General features: G+C 44.4%; 2 protein-coding genes across 2 annotated transcripts in view; one reads left to right on the top strand and one right to left on the bottom strand.

Moving 5' to 3' along the window:
• Window positions 1-6,122, top strand: part of LOC137436492 (uncharacterized) — a 45,523-nt gene extending 39,401 nt beyond the window's left edge. Inside the window, exons 25-33 of the mRNA XM_068130334.2 lie at window positions 196-298; window positions 422-594; window positions 1,892-1,980; window positions 2,056-2,183; window positions 2,290-2,479; window positions 3,159-3,306; window positions 5,263-5,380; window positions 5,541-5,627; window positions 5,942-6,122. Of these exons, the coding sequence (XP_067986435.2) occupies window positions 196-298; window positions 422-594; window positions 1,892-1,980; window positions 2,056-2,183; window positions 2,290-2,479; window positions 3,159-3,306; window positions 5,263-5,380; window positions 5,541-5,627; window positions 5,942-6,078 (1,173 nt within the window). The 3' untranslated portion in view covers window positions 6,079-6,122. The remainder of the gene's footprint in view (window positions 1-195; window positions 299-421; window positions 595-1,891; window positions 1,981-2,055; window positions 2,184-2,289; window positions 2,480-3,158; window positions 3,307-5,262; window positions 5,381-5,540; window positions 5,628-5,941) is intronic.
• LOC137436497 (uncharacterized) lies at window positions 5,742-14,774 on the bottom strand. Its single transcript, XM_078786489.1, has 3 exons — window positions 14,541-14,774; window positions 13,628-13,677; window positions 5,742-6,883 (listed from the first exon to the last, which is right to left on the bottom strand). Exons 1-3 carry the CDS (start codon window positions 14,636-14,638, stop codon window positions 6,651-6,653), a joined length of 381 nt encoding a protein of 126 aa, XP_078642615.1. The 5' UTR covers window positions 14,639-14,774; the 3' UTR covers window positions 5,742-6,650.
• Between the last annotated feature and the right edge of the window lie 215 nt (window positions 14,775-14,989).

Here is a 14,989-nt window from a genome sequence, read left to right as displayed (position 1 = left end):
ATCGGGCATGGTTGACTTAATTTGCTGATAAGATTTGCCTGCTAGCTTTGCTGCTGTACAGTAAAATTAGAGATAAAAGATATCTATCAATTGTCAATGTGAGTGACCTCACTGTTTTAAACTTCTGTGCAGATCACTTGAAGACTAACCTGAAAATTCCATGTGAAAGTCTGGTGCATTTCTTCTTTCCTCTAGTTTCTTCCCAATGGCACCACAGTCCATACATTCGTTGTCTACCTCAATAACAGCCACGGAGCAAGTTGGGAATACATGGTTACCTGTGCTTTTCAAACATCCGGTGGGTTTATTTTTTTTGTGTGGGCTGGGAGTCATTGACCTTTAAATTGCCTTGCATGGTCATGAAAGTTGCATTTCGATTCTTAAAAATTGCATTGAAATGCACTGATATTTTGTCTGTTAGTTTGCGCTCCTGGTGGATACATGCAAATTGAAGTCTGGGCCAACAGCACTGTGCCTCGTCTAAACCTAGCTGCTGTGCATCTTGCTTATGATCAAAGCTGCTTGCCACAGCTCATTACTTCAGAAAAAGTGGTTTTCTCTTTTCCTCTTTCTGCTTGTGGTACACGAAAAGTGGTAAGTTGAATCTTTTAAGTTGTTTGCTGAAATGTTGAACAAGTAGAAAATAAGGTCGTGAAGGATTGTGGTCATCTGGTCATTGCTGGTGTCAAAATACAACCATAATGGTCAACAGATTTGAAGACCCTTAGCCGGATAAAGTCTCCGGTCATGATATTGTACTGATTGAAGCATCGCATCCGCCGAACGCCACGCTAATGATGCACCACGCGCCTCGTCATAATTGGGCAGAGTGTGGCAGTCTTTGGCTTTAACTGCAGCCACCAATCAACTCTGAGCTATGCTAAATACCACGATGACTCAAATTTACACAGAAACCAGGTATATGTAAGCAAATGAGGGATGGGAAACAAAAGAAGCAATAACAATAAATGGTACAACAGCGACTCCTTACCCACTACTGCACATACATGCCTATGAAACCACAAATTGGAATATTTGAATACCCCATGCTGCTTTATTGGGGGCTCCAGTCATTCCAGGTGACGGACAAGTCGCTAGATAACTGAGCTGTGCCAGCGTGACAAATTTGATGCGAGAGGGTTGCAGGGGGCAGCTCAGGTACATTCTTGCAGCTGCTGTCTGACCTGGGAGAAAAGGTGTGGCTGGCAGGTGGGGGCATGGTGCTTGCACGGCAGGCCTGTAGAATTGTGCAGCCTTCAGCACTGTGGCTCTTGGGTATCTCCTCCCTTTCGCCCAGAGTATGCACTTTCATCTTTGGTCCCCACTTTCTGCTGTGACGTAATGTGCCATTCTGCAATCGCTCATCAGGACTTGGGCCTAGTCTAGGGGTGAGGTGGACCCTTCTCTGATCTGCACTGCACTGCTTCTGGTGCTGTAGGATCAGTTGTGATGGTGGAGCTGGCTGGCTTTTCCCACCCAAAAGGCTAAAAAGAGATGAGGGTGGAAGATTAAAGGTCAAAGGGATGGCAGCTTTTAGACACAGGGTGGGACCGTCTCGCCATAAAGCGATGTATAAAATAAAAATCCACATAAACTTAATCTACTTTAGCCAGTGTAGATTTTTGTAAGAACAAACTGCCACAGGAATTTGGCCCATCATATCTGCCCCACAACACATTTCCATGTAAATCAGTGTGGAGACTAAATTAAAACCCTCTGCTCTACATGGTTCAGGAAATCTTGTGCACAAAGACTGGCATGGATCAACTTTCTCCCTACCAGCTGATTTTGAATGATATTGACTGTTTAATCCTGAGCTGAGTTTCATGTTTAAAGCACATCCAGTGATTTATGCTTGAGTTTGTGCAAAATATTTTTTTGTTTCCTGTAGGTACAGGGAGCAGTTGTTCACTATGAGAATGACATTCTTGTGAAATCTGAGCTTGTGCTCGGAACAATTTTGAGAGACAGCGAATACAGGTAAAATGCTGACTTGCACGTAATTGCAAGATGTGCAATTGTAGGTTCAAAAGTAAACAAACTGTCTCTCCCCAGGCTGCATGTGGTGTGTGAGCACAATCCAGAAGATAGAATTGCTGTTGGATTTCTTGTGAACACAATCATGCCAATGCTACCTTTATTACAAGAAGGTCCCCTCAATCTTCGCCTTAGGGTCTTTCATGGTTTGTTTCACTACTTAGCTGCTTATTTGTAAGGTGACATTTGAATGTGGCTTGGAGGTGTTATACTTTGACAGGAATATAACATCAATGTGCATGTGCTGGACAGACGGCGCGTTCAATACGTCGTATGGGCGGCAGGAACATCCAGTGTTGCGAGTACTGAGAGAGCCAATCCACTTGCAGCTTGAGCTTCATGGGCATTCTGATCCCACATTGGAGCTCTTCCTGGATGATTGCTGGGCTACGTCCAATGCTGACTCCCTGAGCCAGCCCCAGTGGATCCTTGTTGCAGATGGGTAAGCTCCAAATTATGGACTTGCTGGTGCGTATTCATTAAACTGTGTGGCGTCGCACGTTTTATTTACATGCTCAGCTATAACACTTTTGGGGAGTAGGGAGTGAAAGTAAACTAGTTATTTTGGTCACCAAATGAATGCCTCCCTTCAATTGTTTGTTTATTTTGCAGTAAATACATGAACCCAGTTCCTCTGACTGTCATTGGAAGATTATCTTGATACAATATTAGAATTGAACTTTTCCATGCAAGCGTGGTGTTGGCTTAGTTGTTAGGGTGCTGCCCTGGGATCCTAGGATCCTGGGTTCGAATCCCGGTCGATCGCTGAATTAACGCCAGGGGGGTTGACTCAGCCTGTCATCCTTCCGAGGTCGGCAAATTGAGTATCAGCTTGCTGGGATGAACGATCCCGGTATGTACCCCGGTTTAGAATAGGTACACCGTATCCCTGCGCATCTTAAGAGGCGACTAAGGGTTGGCATCAGGAAGGGCATCCGGCCATAAAAACATTGCCTCAAACAGGGAACCATGGTTGTCATGGGGCCTGCAAGGCCAACCCCCACTCTAGCAGGGAAAATGGCCTTAAAACGATCATTCATTCATTCATTCTGGTAGCATTTGCTTTACATTTGTCACTGTACTTGTGTTGCATGGATGGCTCTTTTAAATGTCTGAAACAGGTGTGCCAATGGAGATGATGACTACCCAACAATATTCCATTCGGTAACTTCTGAAACGGGACTGCTCAACCCACCATCGCACAATAAACGCTTTGAAGTGAAGGCTTTTGCCTTCACGGATGCTTCTGGAGTTCCCTTGCAGAGCTTGGTAAGGTTGAATTTGTCTAAATATTCCTTCCACACATTCAAGTTGTTTTGGTTGCTTAAGGTCATTCATGTTCATTTGAATAATATATGTGAATATATATGTCAAGTGCAAATGTAAAGGGTTTTTTTCCTTTCTTTTTTAAAAAAATCATTATTAATTTATTGATTACCCTCGCCAAAGGAGAGGGTATTGCATTTGAGTCCGTTTCTGTCTTTGTCCACACATAATGGTTTTCTCTGCAACCGTTGGTCCGATTGACATGAAATTTTCACCACAGGTGCACCTCCTCGATTTTTTAAAATTGTGGTATGGGTGCCATCTTGGAAAAACCGAAAAACTTTGCACCTCTATCTGAAAGTGCTGCATAGAAAAAATTGAGACATGGCTCATTGTAAAGAACTCCATGTGGAATAACATGTTAGTTATGGGTGCCTCCATTATGACGTTATTCAACAAGTATAAAACCATCTATCGAGATGAAATTTGTTGTCATCTAGGGATAAATTGGTGGAGGAAAAAAAAGACTGTCATGCGGTTCAGCCGCCATATTTGTTTTAACACACAAGCCTTAAAAGCCACTTAAAACATGTCCTGGCGAGGGTCTGCAATCTGATTGCTCTTGGTTTTTTTTTGCATTTGAATGCAAATATCACAATTTGAAAATGACTTCCTATCGAGTATCTTGGGTATTGCTTTTGCAATTGCTTAAACATTGTTCGGTCTTTGAAATTCCTGGAAAAATGAAAATGTTATCCATTACTGAAAAGGCATAAACTTGTCAAAGTCCAACTAATGAAACATCAAAACTGTGCAAATATAAATATGCCAGGCCCTCTGTTGGAGTTGTGAATTCCACCATTCTAAGTTTCCAATTATAACCTCCTTGGGGATTTACCATTAAAGCTGCATCAAAATGGTTTCTCACGTACAAAATGTGCAATGATTGGTCACCACATGAAACGTGCTTTTACAGAATAGTTTATGAAGGCACAGGAAGACAAACGGAGAATCTCAGGACGAAAGATAGACGTACACAAACTGGTAGAGAAATAAATAAATGAAGCACACTCGCGATCCATTTATAACAAACACAATACAGGAAATAAAATCTAATCAAAATAGCCATGAGTGCACCAAGGGTCCCCTGCGAGATCTTGGATACTGGCACCGGGGATCTATGATCAATGAACATGTCTCCAGCCCACAGCTGTGGCAGCCAGCAAAGGTGAAAAGATGGCAGATAAATTGATGCAGCATTAAGTTGTTTGGCTGTCAGGGAAATTGGCATGCCACACGTGGCAGTGACTGAACATTTTTACGACATGACGGTAGGACATGCATACATTACGCAATAAGGAAAAGTCCTGATTAACATTGTGCAAATATATATGATCCGCTCGACCCTGGTCAGAATTGGTGACGGTCTCAGAACACAGTTTCCAATTCTAACCTTCCCAAAGGATTTACCATTTAAGCCACGCCAAAATAGTTTTGTGCTGTGGGAGGGGGACCATGATGGACCACGAGATAATCCTCATCCTACAGCAGCTTCCACACCGACGGATTTTTTTTATTATAAAAACGACCGTTAAACAGCGTTGACAAACAGCAGTAACGTAGACGTCATTAGCAAATGACAAATAGGAACTTTGGCATTTTCAGGACCAATAAAAGACTACTCCTTTTGCATGTTGAGATGCATGAGGCTGCCCAGGCAGTTTCCTCGGCCATTGGTCACAATGCTGGATGGGGTGCCAATACTGGACGTCCTGGGTACTAGTACAAACCCACCCCACCTGCATCCCTCCCTTTCAAAACAATGCATCCCAAAAGTAATCTTTTCAAAACAGACATGCAAGTTTGAACAAACTAACAAGACCAATTGGAATAACATCTGAACTACACAATTGGGATTGTTGCCTTGACAATTTTATGGACTCTGCTTGGTTCCTCCAGGTTTACTTTCACTGCAGTGCTGTGGTTTGCGACTTGTCACGGCCTGATGTTGAACAATGCAAGCCAAGTTGTGTAGGTGCTGCATCCCCAAGTAGAATGTTGCACCGATCGCTCCGAGGTAATGAGCTGTTAAACGCAGTGGTTTACCATGCATTGCACAGGGTTTTTTTGGAGCTTTTTTCCCAAAGTTGACAAACCTCGCTGGTTTGCTCGCATCAAATATCTTGATTGGATATTTAAGTAAAATCTTAAATTCTGTCCCTCCTTCACCCACCCAGCCCGAAGAGCTTCCTTGAATGACTTGAGGGGCACTGCCAGTTTAAAGGAGCCAGTCATTGTGGTGGTGACAAAATCACAGCAAATCGGTAAGACCATTGTTGACATGGTGGGGCCATATTAACTGTTAGTGCTGAAAAAAAATAAAAAATTCCCATATGCAATGTGAAAATGTATTTTCTTTTTCTTTTTTTGGGGGGGGGGGGGGGAGGGGGTTTTCAGCAAACTGAATAATGTCTTTACAAGGCAGCCATAGGAACAAACAATAGATAAACAATGATGCAGGCCGACAGCACTAACAGTTAAACATGATGCTTGTTTTGCCATAAGAGCACGGAGACAAATTTTGTTCTTGGATAACTTGTAATTTTGCAAAATCCAAGTTAACTTTTTTTTTCTCTAGGCACAAAGGAAGCTGACTATATCCAAAGAAAACAGATTCTCATGTGGACTGCTGGACTGCTGTCTATTACATTTTTCCTTATCGGCATTCTCTTGCTGTTTTTCCACCCCCATTTGACAAGTATTGTTTCTATATAACATTGCTATCTATTTTTGTGAATTAATAAACCTACACAACAGTTGTGGATTGCTTTGCTTTAATTTTGGTATACAGCAATTACAATATCAGGTGAGCAGTGAGTTTATCCTCCCCACAATTCGGAAAAGTACCTTCAAGCACAAAGCAAAAACAAAAACCTTAAACTTAAATTTGCATTTTCATTGACCTTTACTCAATTTGATTCATTCATGACTTTAAAGCAATTCTACAATCGATTCAAAATGCCTGGAGGTCATCGATTTTTGACAATATCCCAGGAAAAGTCTTCTAACATAAATGCATTTATAACTGGTTAAAAGTAGTAAAGTATTGATTATTGAAAGTTGCACCATTTTAATAACCATATCTACATACAAAAAAAAATACGTGCTCAGCTGCCTGTTGTCGATCTGTTCTCGAAAAAGTACAATTACTTCAAAATGAAAGGATTAAAAAAAAAATGCAATGCATGAGCTTGCACTCAGTGTGACGTGTTCCTTCCCGTTTCCACAATTTTATACTTCCGCGTCAGTTGCTTTCACCAATCGATGCACCAACAGGCTCGCAAGGCTTAGCTCTGGATGCGGCAGGCTGTACGTGGCCCACAGGGCCATAGTTGTACGATGTCATCCTCGCTGTCGGAGCTTGAGTTGTCGCTGCTGCTGCTGTTGTCTGAGGAATTTCCACCAACACCAGGTAGTACAGCGACACAATAGCTTGCCGAGGGCCAATGGATCTGTTTTGTACTTCCCACAACAGTCATTGCACAAGGACGCACCGCAACTTGATGTGCCACCACGTTCCCTACAAACAATTTTGAGCAAATTTGAGCAATTTCTCCCTTCCATGACACCAAGTTTTATAATGTTTAAAAAACAAACAAACCTTTTTTGAAAGGAAATATCAACATTCATTTGTCGAAGAACAATGATGCAAAACATACTCGACTTCTTGCATGTGCCTTAATTGAAAAATCACAAAATACTTTCCACCAAACAAATAAGCATTGATCATGTGTTTCAAACCAAATAACCAATTGGGCTTTGATGTTCCAAAGAAGTGACCAAATCTCCACCTTTCAGGAATATCAAATAACTACTTATTTATTAACAAAAATTGCAGTTTTGAATGAAACTGACAAGATATTTCCCATAAAAGTTTAGATAAGCAAACTCTACCAAGCTGTCGAGCCAGGGTTTGAATCCAGGCCCAGCTATAAACCGTCCTGGCGTTTCGCAGGCGGGCGATTCATCAGTGTGCCGTCCCTCAGATGGACAATAAACGTGTCCAGTCTGCTGGAATTGGTGGACGTTAAAGATCAACTGTGTACTTCGTGAAGAGTAGCTGAGCTATTGCTCGCACCCTGAACAAATTCCTGCCCTTTGAAAATCCCAAAAAGAAGATATTGGCCGACGAGGTAGTGTTCTTCCAAGCTCTCCATCAAAGTTAAGTATTTGACTGTTTTTGTCAAATCTCTACTGTTTATTTTACTGTGTATGTGTCTACTGTTTGTTTATAGTTAGAGCTCCGTTTTTAAATCGTGCATACCTGTGTGTAATAGTCGTTTTGTTTCTCGCTGCGTTTCGGGCCTGGTCCCTAGAGGCTTCCCAGTCAACGGTCGTTTTGTTGGTTTACGTTTGTTCTTTCACTGTATTGCTTTTTTCTCTCTTTTCATCCCATACTTTCCCACCATCTTACCCTTTGTTGAACGTATTGTTACGTCGGTGGGGTAGAGCAATATCTCGTCAGGTAGATCTGAATAGGTAACATGCTTTGTCTGTCATGATGAGGAATCTGCCCTGTAATCTGTGTTTATTCCGGTTTGTCGGTTAAGGAGTATACCTGTGAACATGCCAGGATGTTCGTGTGCTAGGTAGTGATAGGGATTAAAGATAACAGCCTTGTGTGTCACACCTGGTAATCAAACCTTTGTCCCTTATGGCAATGCATACCCATATGAACACTTAGATAGGTCCTGTAGTGCACACAGTAATTAAATCCCCTACCCTTACAACGACTTTGGAAGAAGACAGGCAGAAAATCAGTTCGGGGCACCGCTGGGTGGCTGCTGCCAGCCACACCTCCAGCTGGCCTCGCAACCAGCCTCGTGGCAAGGCCGGGAGCCAAGCGCAGGAGGACTGTTGACTGGGCAGGGAGGGGGACGAGCAATACCACCAGCGGGAGGGACTTGGCCAATGGGGACAGGCCAGGAGACCGACGGCACAGGCCGAGACCGACGGCACAGGCCAGGCCATAAAAGGGCACGCTGCACGACATTTTCAGCAGCTCTTTTGGGTTTTCATAGCGTGAAGTCGCAATTGCTCTCCTTTGGCCGTCTCTCCCCCTTTGCCGTTCTTCTGCGCTGGTCTATTGGTGCTGTACGACATCTGTTGGTCCCTGCACTTCTCCATCGGGCTGACGGTTTGCTCGTGGTGCAGGGAGCGGTGCTCGGTGCTTCTGGAGCTTAGAGTGGTGAACGGGACCTCGTGTGCGAAAGGAGGGCGTTAGCTCTGTCCCAGCGAGGTGGACGGAGGATTTCTCCGCACCGGAGTTTGGAGCACCATTGGACTATGGACAGATAAGACCGTACCCTACATTCACAATTACATGACGATTTCTTTTGTTCATTCATCCCTGTCATGTTGTCTCGTGTGTGGGATCCCAATTTAAGAATTGGATTTATAGTTGTGTTTCCCTGTCCCGATCCTTATTACAATAAACCCTTTTATTATTTCTCATTCCCTTCCGAAACCGAACCGAAACCGAGGGGACCGAAAAACAACAACTACCACGGTTCCCGAAAAAGGCCAACCCCCGCTTGCGGGGAAAAATGGCCTCTAAAGGTGTTTTTTTTTTTTTTAATTCCCTTCCACTTTGGTGTCCGTTTGAATTTGTTCCCTTTCCACAGTTACGCGCTCCCGCTTCTTCCTCTTCCCTTCTCTTCTCTTCCCACGTTTATAGCCGAATCCGTGTTTGGTCGTTGCCTCAAATAAGTCCGTTTTGGTCTATCCGCGGTCCCTGGTGTTACCGGAGGGTCCGCGCAACAGTATGAATACAAAAAAAAACAAAAAATAATCTTAATTCTCTGCTCAACTGGCTGTCAATCTCATATTCTGTTCCCCCTTCTGAACCTGTTCTGGAATCATTCATCTCCCTTAGCCTCCATGCCCTCACTTTAGGAAATGGCCCAGATAGTTTTCACAGTTTTGTTTAAAAAAAAAAAGTTAAACCTTCCCCTGCAGTGTTGTATTCTGTTGTATATTATAACACTTCTTCCTCTTTAAAAGGGTCTTCAATTTGCTCATTGAAGCACTATTTCAAAAAAACAATTAAATCTCTTGGAGTTCTTCCTTTCTACATTCCCTAAACTCACCTGCATTCAACCCCTCCTAACATTTTCAAACGGATCTCTGACTTGAACATCACGAAACCCATTTTGCAATAAATGTTCGTTCTCCATTAATCGTCCACCACTTTCTAAAATCCCAACTCACCCCTCCCCTCCTAGGCTACCCCCCTCTCCTCCAAAGCTCTCCCCTTGCCCCTCTTCAAAACTTTCCCCTCACCCCTCCCCTTCAAATCTCCCCACCTTCCAATTTTCTCCAATTCTCCCCTCACCCCTCAAAGCTGCCTCCCCACTTCCTCTCCCTTCCAACTCATACCTCCACCCCCTCCAACTTTCTTCTTCACTCTGCTCCACACCCCCCAAACAATGCCTCACAGTGCCTCATCCCATCACCATCAAACCTTTTGTCCTTCCTTTTCTCCTAGCTCTCCTGCAATCTCTGATGCACTAACAGCTCTCCCTACCTCTTCCTCTTCCTCATATTACCCTACCCCTCCACTGTCCTGTCCTGTATCCAATGCTCCCCCTCCCTCTTAACGGTATGGACCTCAAACATCTGGGGCCTTCACTCAAACCTGATTGATCTCTCCACACAGGTTGCTTCTGACAAACCAGACTTTATCTGCTTAACAGAAACTTTCCTCCAAGATGTATCTTATTCCCTCTTCTGGTATGATAGACTGCATCCCCAAGTATGACTTGAGCCTTGTCCTGGAGGTGGGGTTGCTATCTTTATCAAAAACTCTACCTCACTCTCCTTGCACTGCCTTCTCTCCACCTCACCCCAGGAGTACCTCTGGCTACAGTTCCCCTCCGCTCCCACCTTTTGTTCATGTGTTGTACTGTCCACCAAACAGTGGTGACTATTTACATTTCGCTGTCTGACAGCATGGACCAACTTCTATCCACTGATCCCAACTCTCTTCCTCATATGTGGCAACCTCAACTGTCATCATGCCATCTGGCTGGGTGTGGGTACCTCTCACACCAGCCATGGCACCTCTGCAAACGACTTCTACGACTCATTGGGACTGATGGACTCTGTCAATTTCCCTTCCTGGATCCCAGTCAACGGAGCGTCTTCTTCTAGACTTGTTTTGACCAACTTCCCTACAAATGTCTGCTGTTTTTCTGCTCCAATCGGTTCATCTGATCATTTCCTTGTTAAAGTGGACATCTCTGGCCGTTCTTAGCCTCCTCAGCGTCGACATGTCTGGCATTTCACTCGGGCCGACTGGCATGGTCTTCAAGCAGCCATCAAACATCTGGACTGGTCTCCCATATCTACTACCTATGACATCAACCAATCCTGGGAATTCTTCAAAAGTAAATTGCTGTCTCGCACAGATTTATCCCATCTCGTCTTCAGTTGTCATACCCTTCCTCGCATCCATGGTACACTGAATCTTGTGGTGAAGCATTTGCCCTGAAACAACTTGCCTTCGCCTCCTGGAAGGCAAACAACTGAAGGCAATCTCAGTTACTTCCACAAAGCTCGGAACAAGTCTGTCTACCCTCAGGAGGGCCAGGAAACAATATCCCGCTACTCAATACTGAACTCAAACCTGTCTCCCTCCTCCAAATCCTGGTGGTGTCTGGTCAAATCTGTTTCTGGTGTTTGTTCCCCTTCCATCCCCTTCCATCCCCTCCCTTACCTCAAACAGCTACACAGCTGACACCGCACGTGAAAAAGCCGAATGCCTCAACTCTGTTTGCCTCAAAATCTTGTGTCCCAAACCCGTCTCTGTACCCACCTTACCCCGTCGTATGCAGCTGCTCCTGGACTGTCCTTCCCCCCTGATGAAGTGGAGAAGTTTGTCGAACCTAGACTGATTCTGCAACTGGACCAGATGGCATCAACCCATAGGTCCTAAAATCCTGCTCTGTTGCTCTTTCACACCCTCTGTTCTCTTTACCCTCTTTTGCTCAAGATCTACCATCTGCTTGGAAATCGGCTGACATTACTGCTTTACACAAAAATGTGCAAAAACACCATCAGCATGCTCCCAATCAGCAACGTCACGGAATTCATCGCTTCTGACACGGAATCCATCTGACAAATTCTTCCTCTTCTCCAATGGCTTGATCTCGGATCATCAATTTGGATTCAGACCAGGTCTTTCTACTCTGGACATGCTGCTTCTGCTGTCTCAACAATGGATGGAGGCCCTCAAAACCAGTCATTCAGAGCCGTCTCCATTGACATATCTCGTGCCTTCGATACGGTCTGGCACCCCGCCCTGCTCACAAAACTCTTCTTGTGGTATCGATGGAAACCTCCACACATGGCCTGCAGACTTCCTCTATGGTCGGTCAACGTGTGGCCCTGAATGGAAGTCTCTCATCTCCCTTTCCTGTCCAGGCTGGAGTTCCCCAAGGCAGTGTTCTGGGCCCTGTGCTTTTTTTTTTTGGTATTTATCAATGATCTTCATTAACTCTGGCAAATCCTCTCAATCTCTTTGCTGATAACTCTCTGCCGCTCCAGATCTCAACCCTCAGATCGGCAGTCTGCAGCCTCCTCACTCTCTGCAGACCTGGACAGAATCAGACTAGTCAAACAAGCGGAACATGTCGTTCAATCCTGACATATCCCACACTCACATTGTCTCTCTGTAAAGACCGTCTGGACAACCCTCCCATCTACTTTCTCAATCGATCCTCTTGAACTTGTCAATTTTGTAAACTATTTTTTCATTTCAATGTAAACTATTCAAACAAGATTTTTGGTCTCACTATCTGCCATGATCTTTCCTGGGAAAGCCTTCCAAGCTGGCCTCAAGCCAGTCGCCGTCTGGGCATCCTGTCTTGCGAAGTCCTTCCTTGGCACACCTGAGCTCCTCGCCACATAAAAAGCTTTCATCCGCAGCTCTGTGCAATAATGCTCTCCCTTCTGGGCTGGTGCACCTGCCTCACACCTAGCTCGGCTTCACGCTGTTGAAACCAAAGCTTTTAGATTAATTGGAATCTCCTGCCATGAAGCTGATTTTGAGGGCCCTTCCCCCCCCCCCCCCCCCCCCACCGCAGGCAGGTAGGTGGTCTTTGTCTTCTACAGACTCCTCTCCGGCCTAGCTTTGTCCCCCAAAGAATCCTGCAGGATGCACTAGATCTGCTAGCAACCCTCTTCTGGTGAAATTGCCAAAATCAACTCTCTGACCTTCACTTTCATTCCTCTTTTCTCCCGCCTCTAGAGCAAACTCCCACACTCAATCCCCCTCCCCCCTCCAGGTCTTTAAAACAGCTGTTCTCACCATCTCTTATCTTCCCCCATCCAAAACCTTTATTTTTTTTCTACCCCCGTTAAAACACCCCAAAACCACCTTTTTCAATCCCCAACTTCTTTCCTGAAATTCCTAGTACAGTTCGTTTGCTTTAGTGTTTCCCTGCCCTGTTCCTTCCAGACCTACCAACATCCATTCTCTGCTATTGTGCTTGTATGCTTTCGTCTTTACACCCTCGTATTTCTTTGTTATATGGATCCGTGCATGTTTTCGTGTGTAATGTTCGCTCTTCGGCAGGCCTTGACTGTGCCTAAAAATAAAATAAAAACCCAGCAGAGGGCACTGCATTGGCAACAGTCATATTCAACCAATTGTGCTGCATATGAAAGAACATCGTAACAAGTGATTCCACAATCCTTGGATAATCGCTTAAAAATAAACTTTTATTCCTGTCTTGACTAAATGGTCTGCAGAGTGAATTCTGTGGGATTGGCTGGCGAAAGATTTTGCCTCCTTCACAAAATGGCTCGCCAGGCCTGACTGGAGCAAGTTTGGGTATGGATTTGCACTCTGCTCAGGTTTGAGCCAATAGCCTGCTCTTCAAGAGTGACACTGTGGCATCCTTAACACCTGCCAATAAATGCTTGCGGATGGGACATCCAGCTTAATGGCCATCCAAGTGATGTCGTACTAATTGATGTTACGGCCTGCCGGTGGAGCACCAGACAGTTTACAGGCTGCTGAGAAATCAAACCAATACGAGAGCTCAACGGCAAACTCACTCCATCTGTGCCATCCTATCCGAATGTGAGGGTGGGACGTACTCGGATGATTTCAATAGGTGCACATGGATTCTTATGGAGGCAGGATGCTGACAAGATCGAGGAATATAGACTCGGGTTCATTTTAATCATGGCGAGTAGATACTCACCTGAATTGTGAACACGCGCAACAGATTAAATCGACAATAAAAGGGAGACGTACCTTTTCTGTCACCTTCACCCATTACTCGTGAAGCGTCCTTGGATTCCATTCTGTAGACAAAAAAGTTGCAATTTTTATTTCAGAGATGCCAACCACAAAAAGGGCTTTGTCTCGATCCTGAAAATTGGCTATGTAGTTACTGCCCACACAGCACTTTTACCACCCATGGTTATGCAATTACTGGCCATACAGCACACTTACCCATGGTAATGTAGTCTCACACACACACCCATGGTTATGCAGTTACTGTCCATACAGCACACACACACACACACTACCCATGGTAATGTAGTCACACACACACATGCCACACATGGTTATGCAGTTACTGTCCATACAGCACACTCACCCATGGTAATGTAGTCACATGCCACACATGGTTATGCAGTTACTGTCCATACAGCACACTCTTACCACCCAGTTATGTAGTTTTAACACTGGTGAGGTCCCTGAGTCTGCCATGCTTTTCTCCTGGACCCCCAGTCGTTTAACGGATTTATTTAATTTACTGTTGGACAAGCGCAGCTCGGACGGGACAAAGGCTTCTTCCTTCATCACATTCCCTTGCCATAAACCATATGCGCGCCCAACAGGGATGGCACATACACCTTCCTTTCAAGGGTTACAAGTTGAACCTGCCTCACCTTTCACGACAAAATGACACAAACACACACCTTTTATTTTTAAATATAAAGATGTTCTTCACAACAGTTAATTGTTGCACCGGAATTTATTGCATCAACTATTTGAAAAATAATTGCTTCGGCGCACTGATGTGATAGGTGAGTGTGCATTCCATTATTCATACCGTACTTGACAAAAAAGTTGGAATGCAACTTGTTTGCTGAGAATATAATAAAACACAAATTCTGTTTCGGGATGAATGAAAACGAGACAAAATCACAATCCTGACCTGAGCCTCCGGCCACAAAGTCGCACACGCAGTCCAGTGCGGAAAAAGAAAAACCGACGTTTACGTTTTTCCTTTGAGATTTTAACATTTCTCGACATGCAATTAATACTTATTCATTTGCGCAGGAAAAAAGAACCAATACACGCAATCTATGCGGAAAATAGCTTGTCGAATTTATAGGCCTTGTTGCAATGTCGGAATTACTGCTGCCAACTATATTGCCATGGCAAAACTGACTGCACAAGTAGGACCTTGTCATAGACGGACGGAGGGCAGATGGTGATTTCAGCAATTTACACAAACCCATACATTTGTTGGTTTTCGACTACTGTGAGAATCTCACATTTCGAATCCCTCTTAAACTGAAGTCATGCCTCTGTATGTTGTTGTATCATATGTTTACAATTACAATCTATGTTGTTGCTTGTCGGCAAATGCTTGTCTGATAC

This window comes from Myxine glutinosa, chromosome 11 (genome assembly GCF_964187855.1).
Source record: "Myxine glutinosa chromosome 11, kmMyxGlut1.1, whole genome shotgun sequence".
Taxonomy (NCBI): domain Eukaryota; kingdom Metazoa; phylum Chordata; class Myxini; order Myxiniformes; family Myxinidae; genus Myxine; species Myxine glutinosa.
This window is presented reverse-complemented; position numbering and strand designations above follow the sequence as displayed.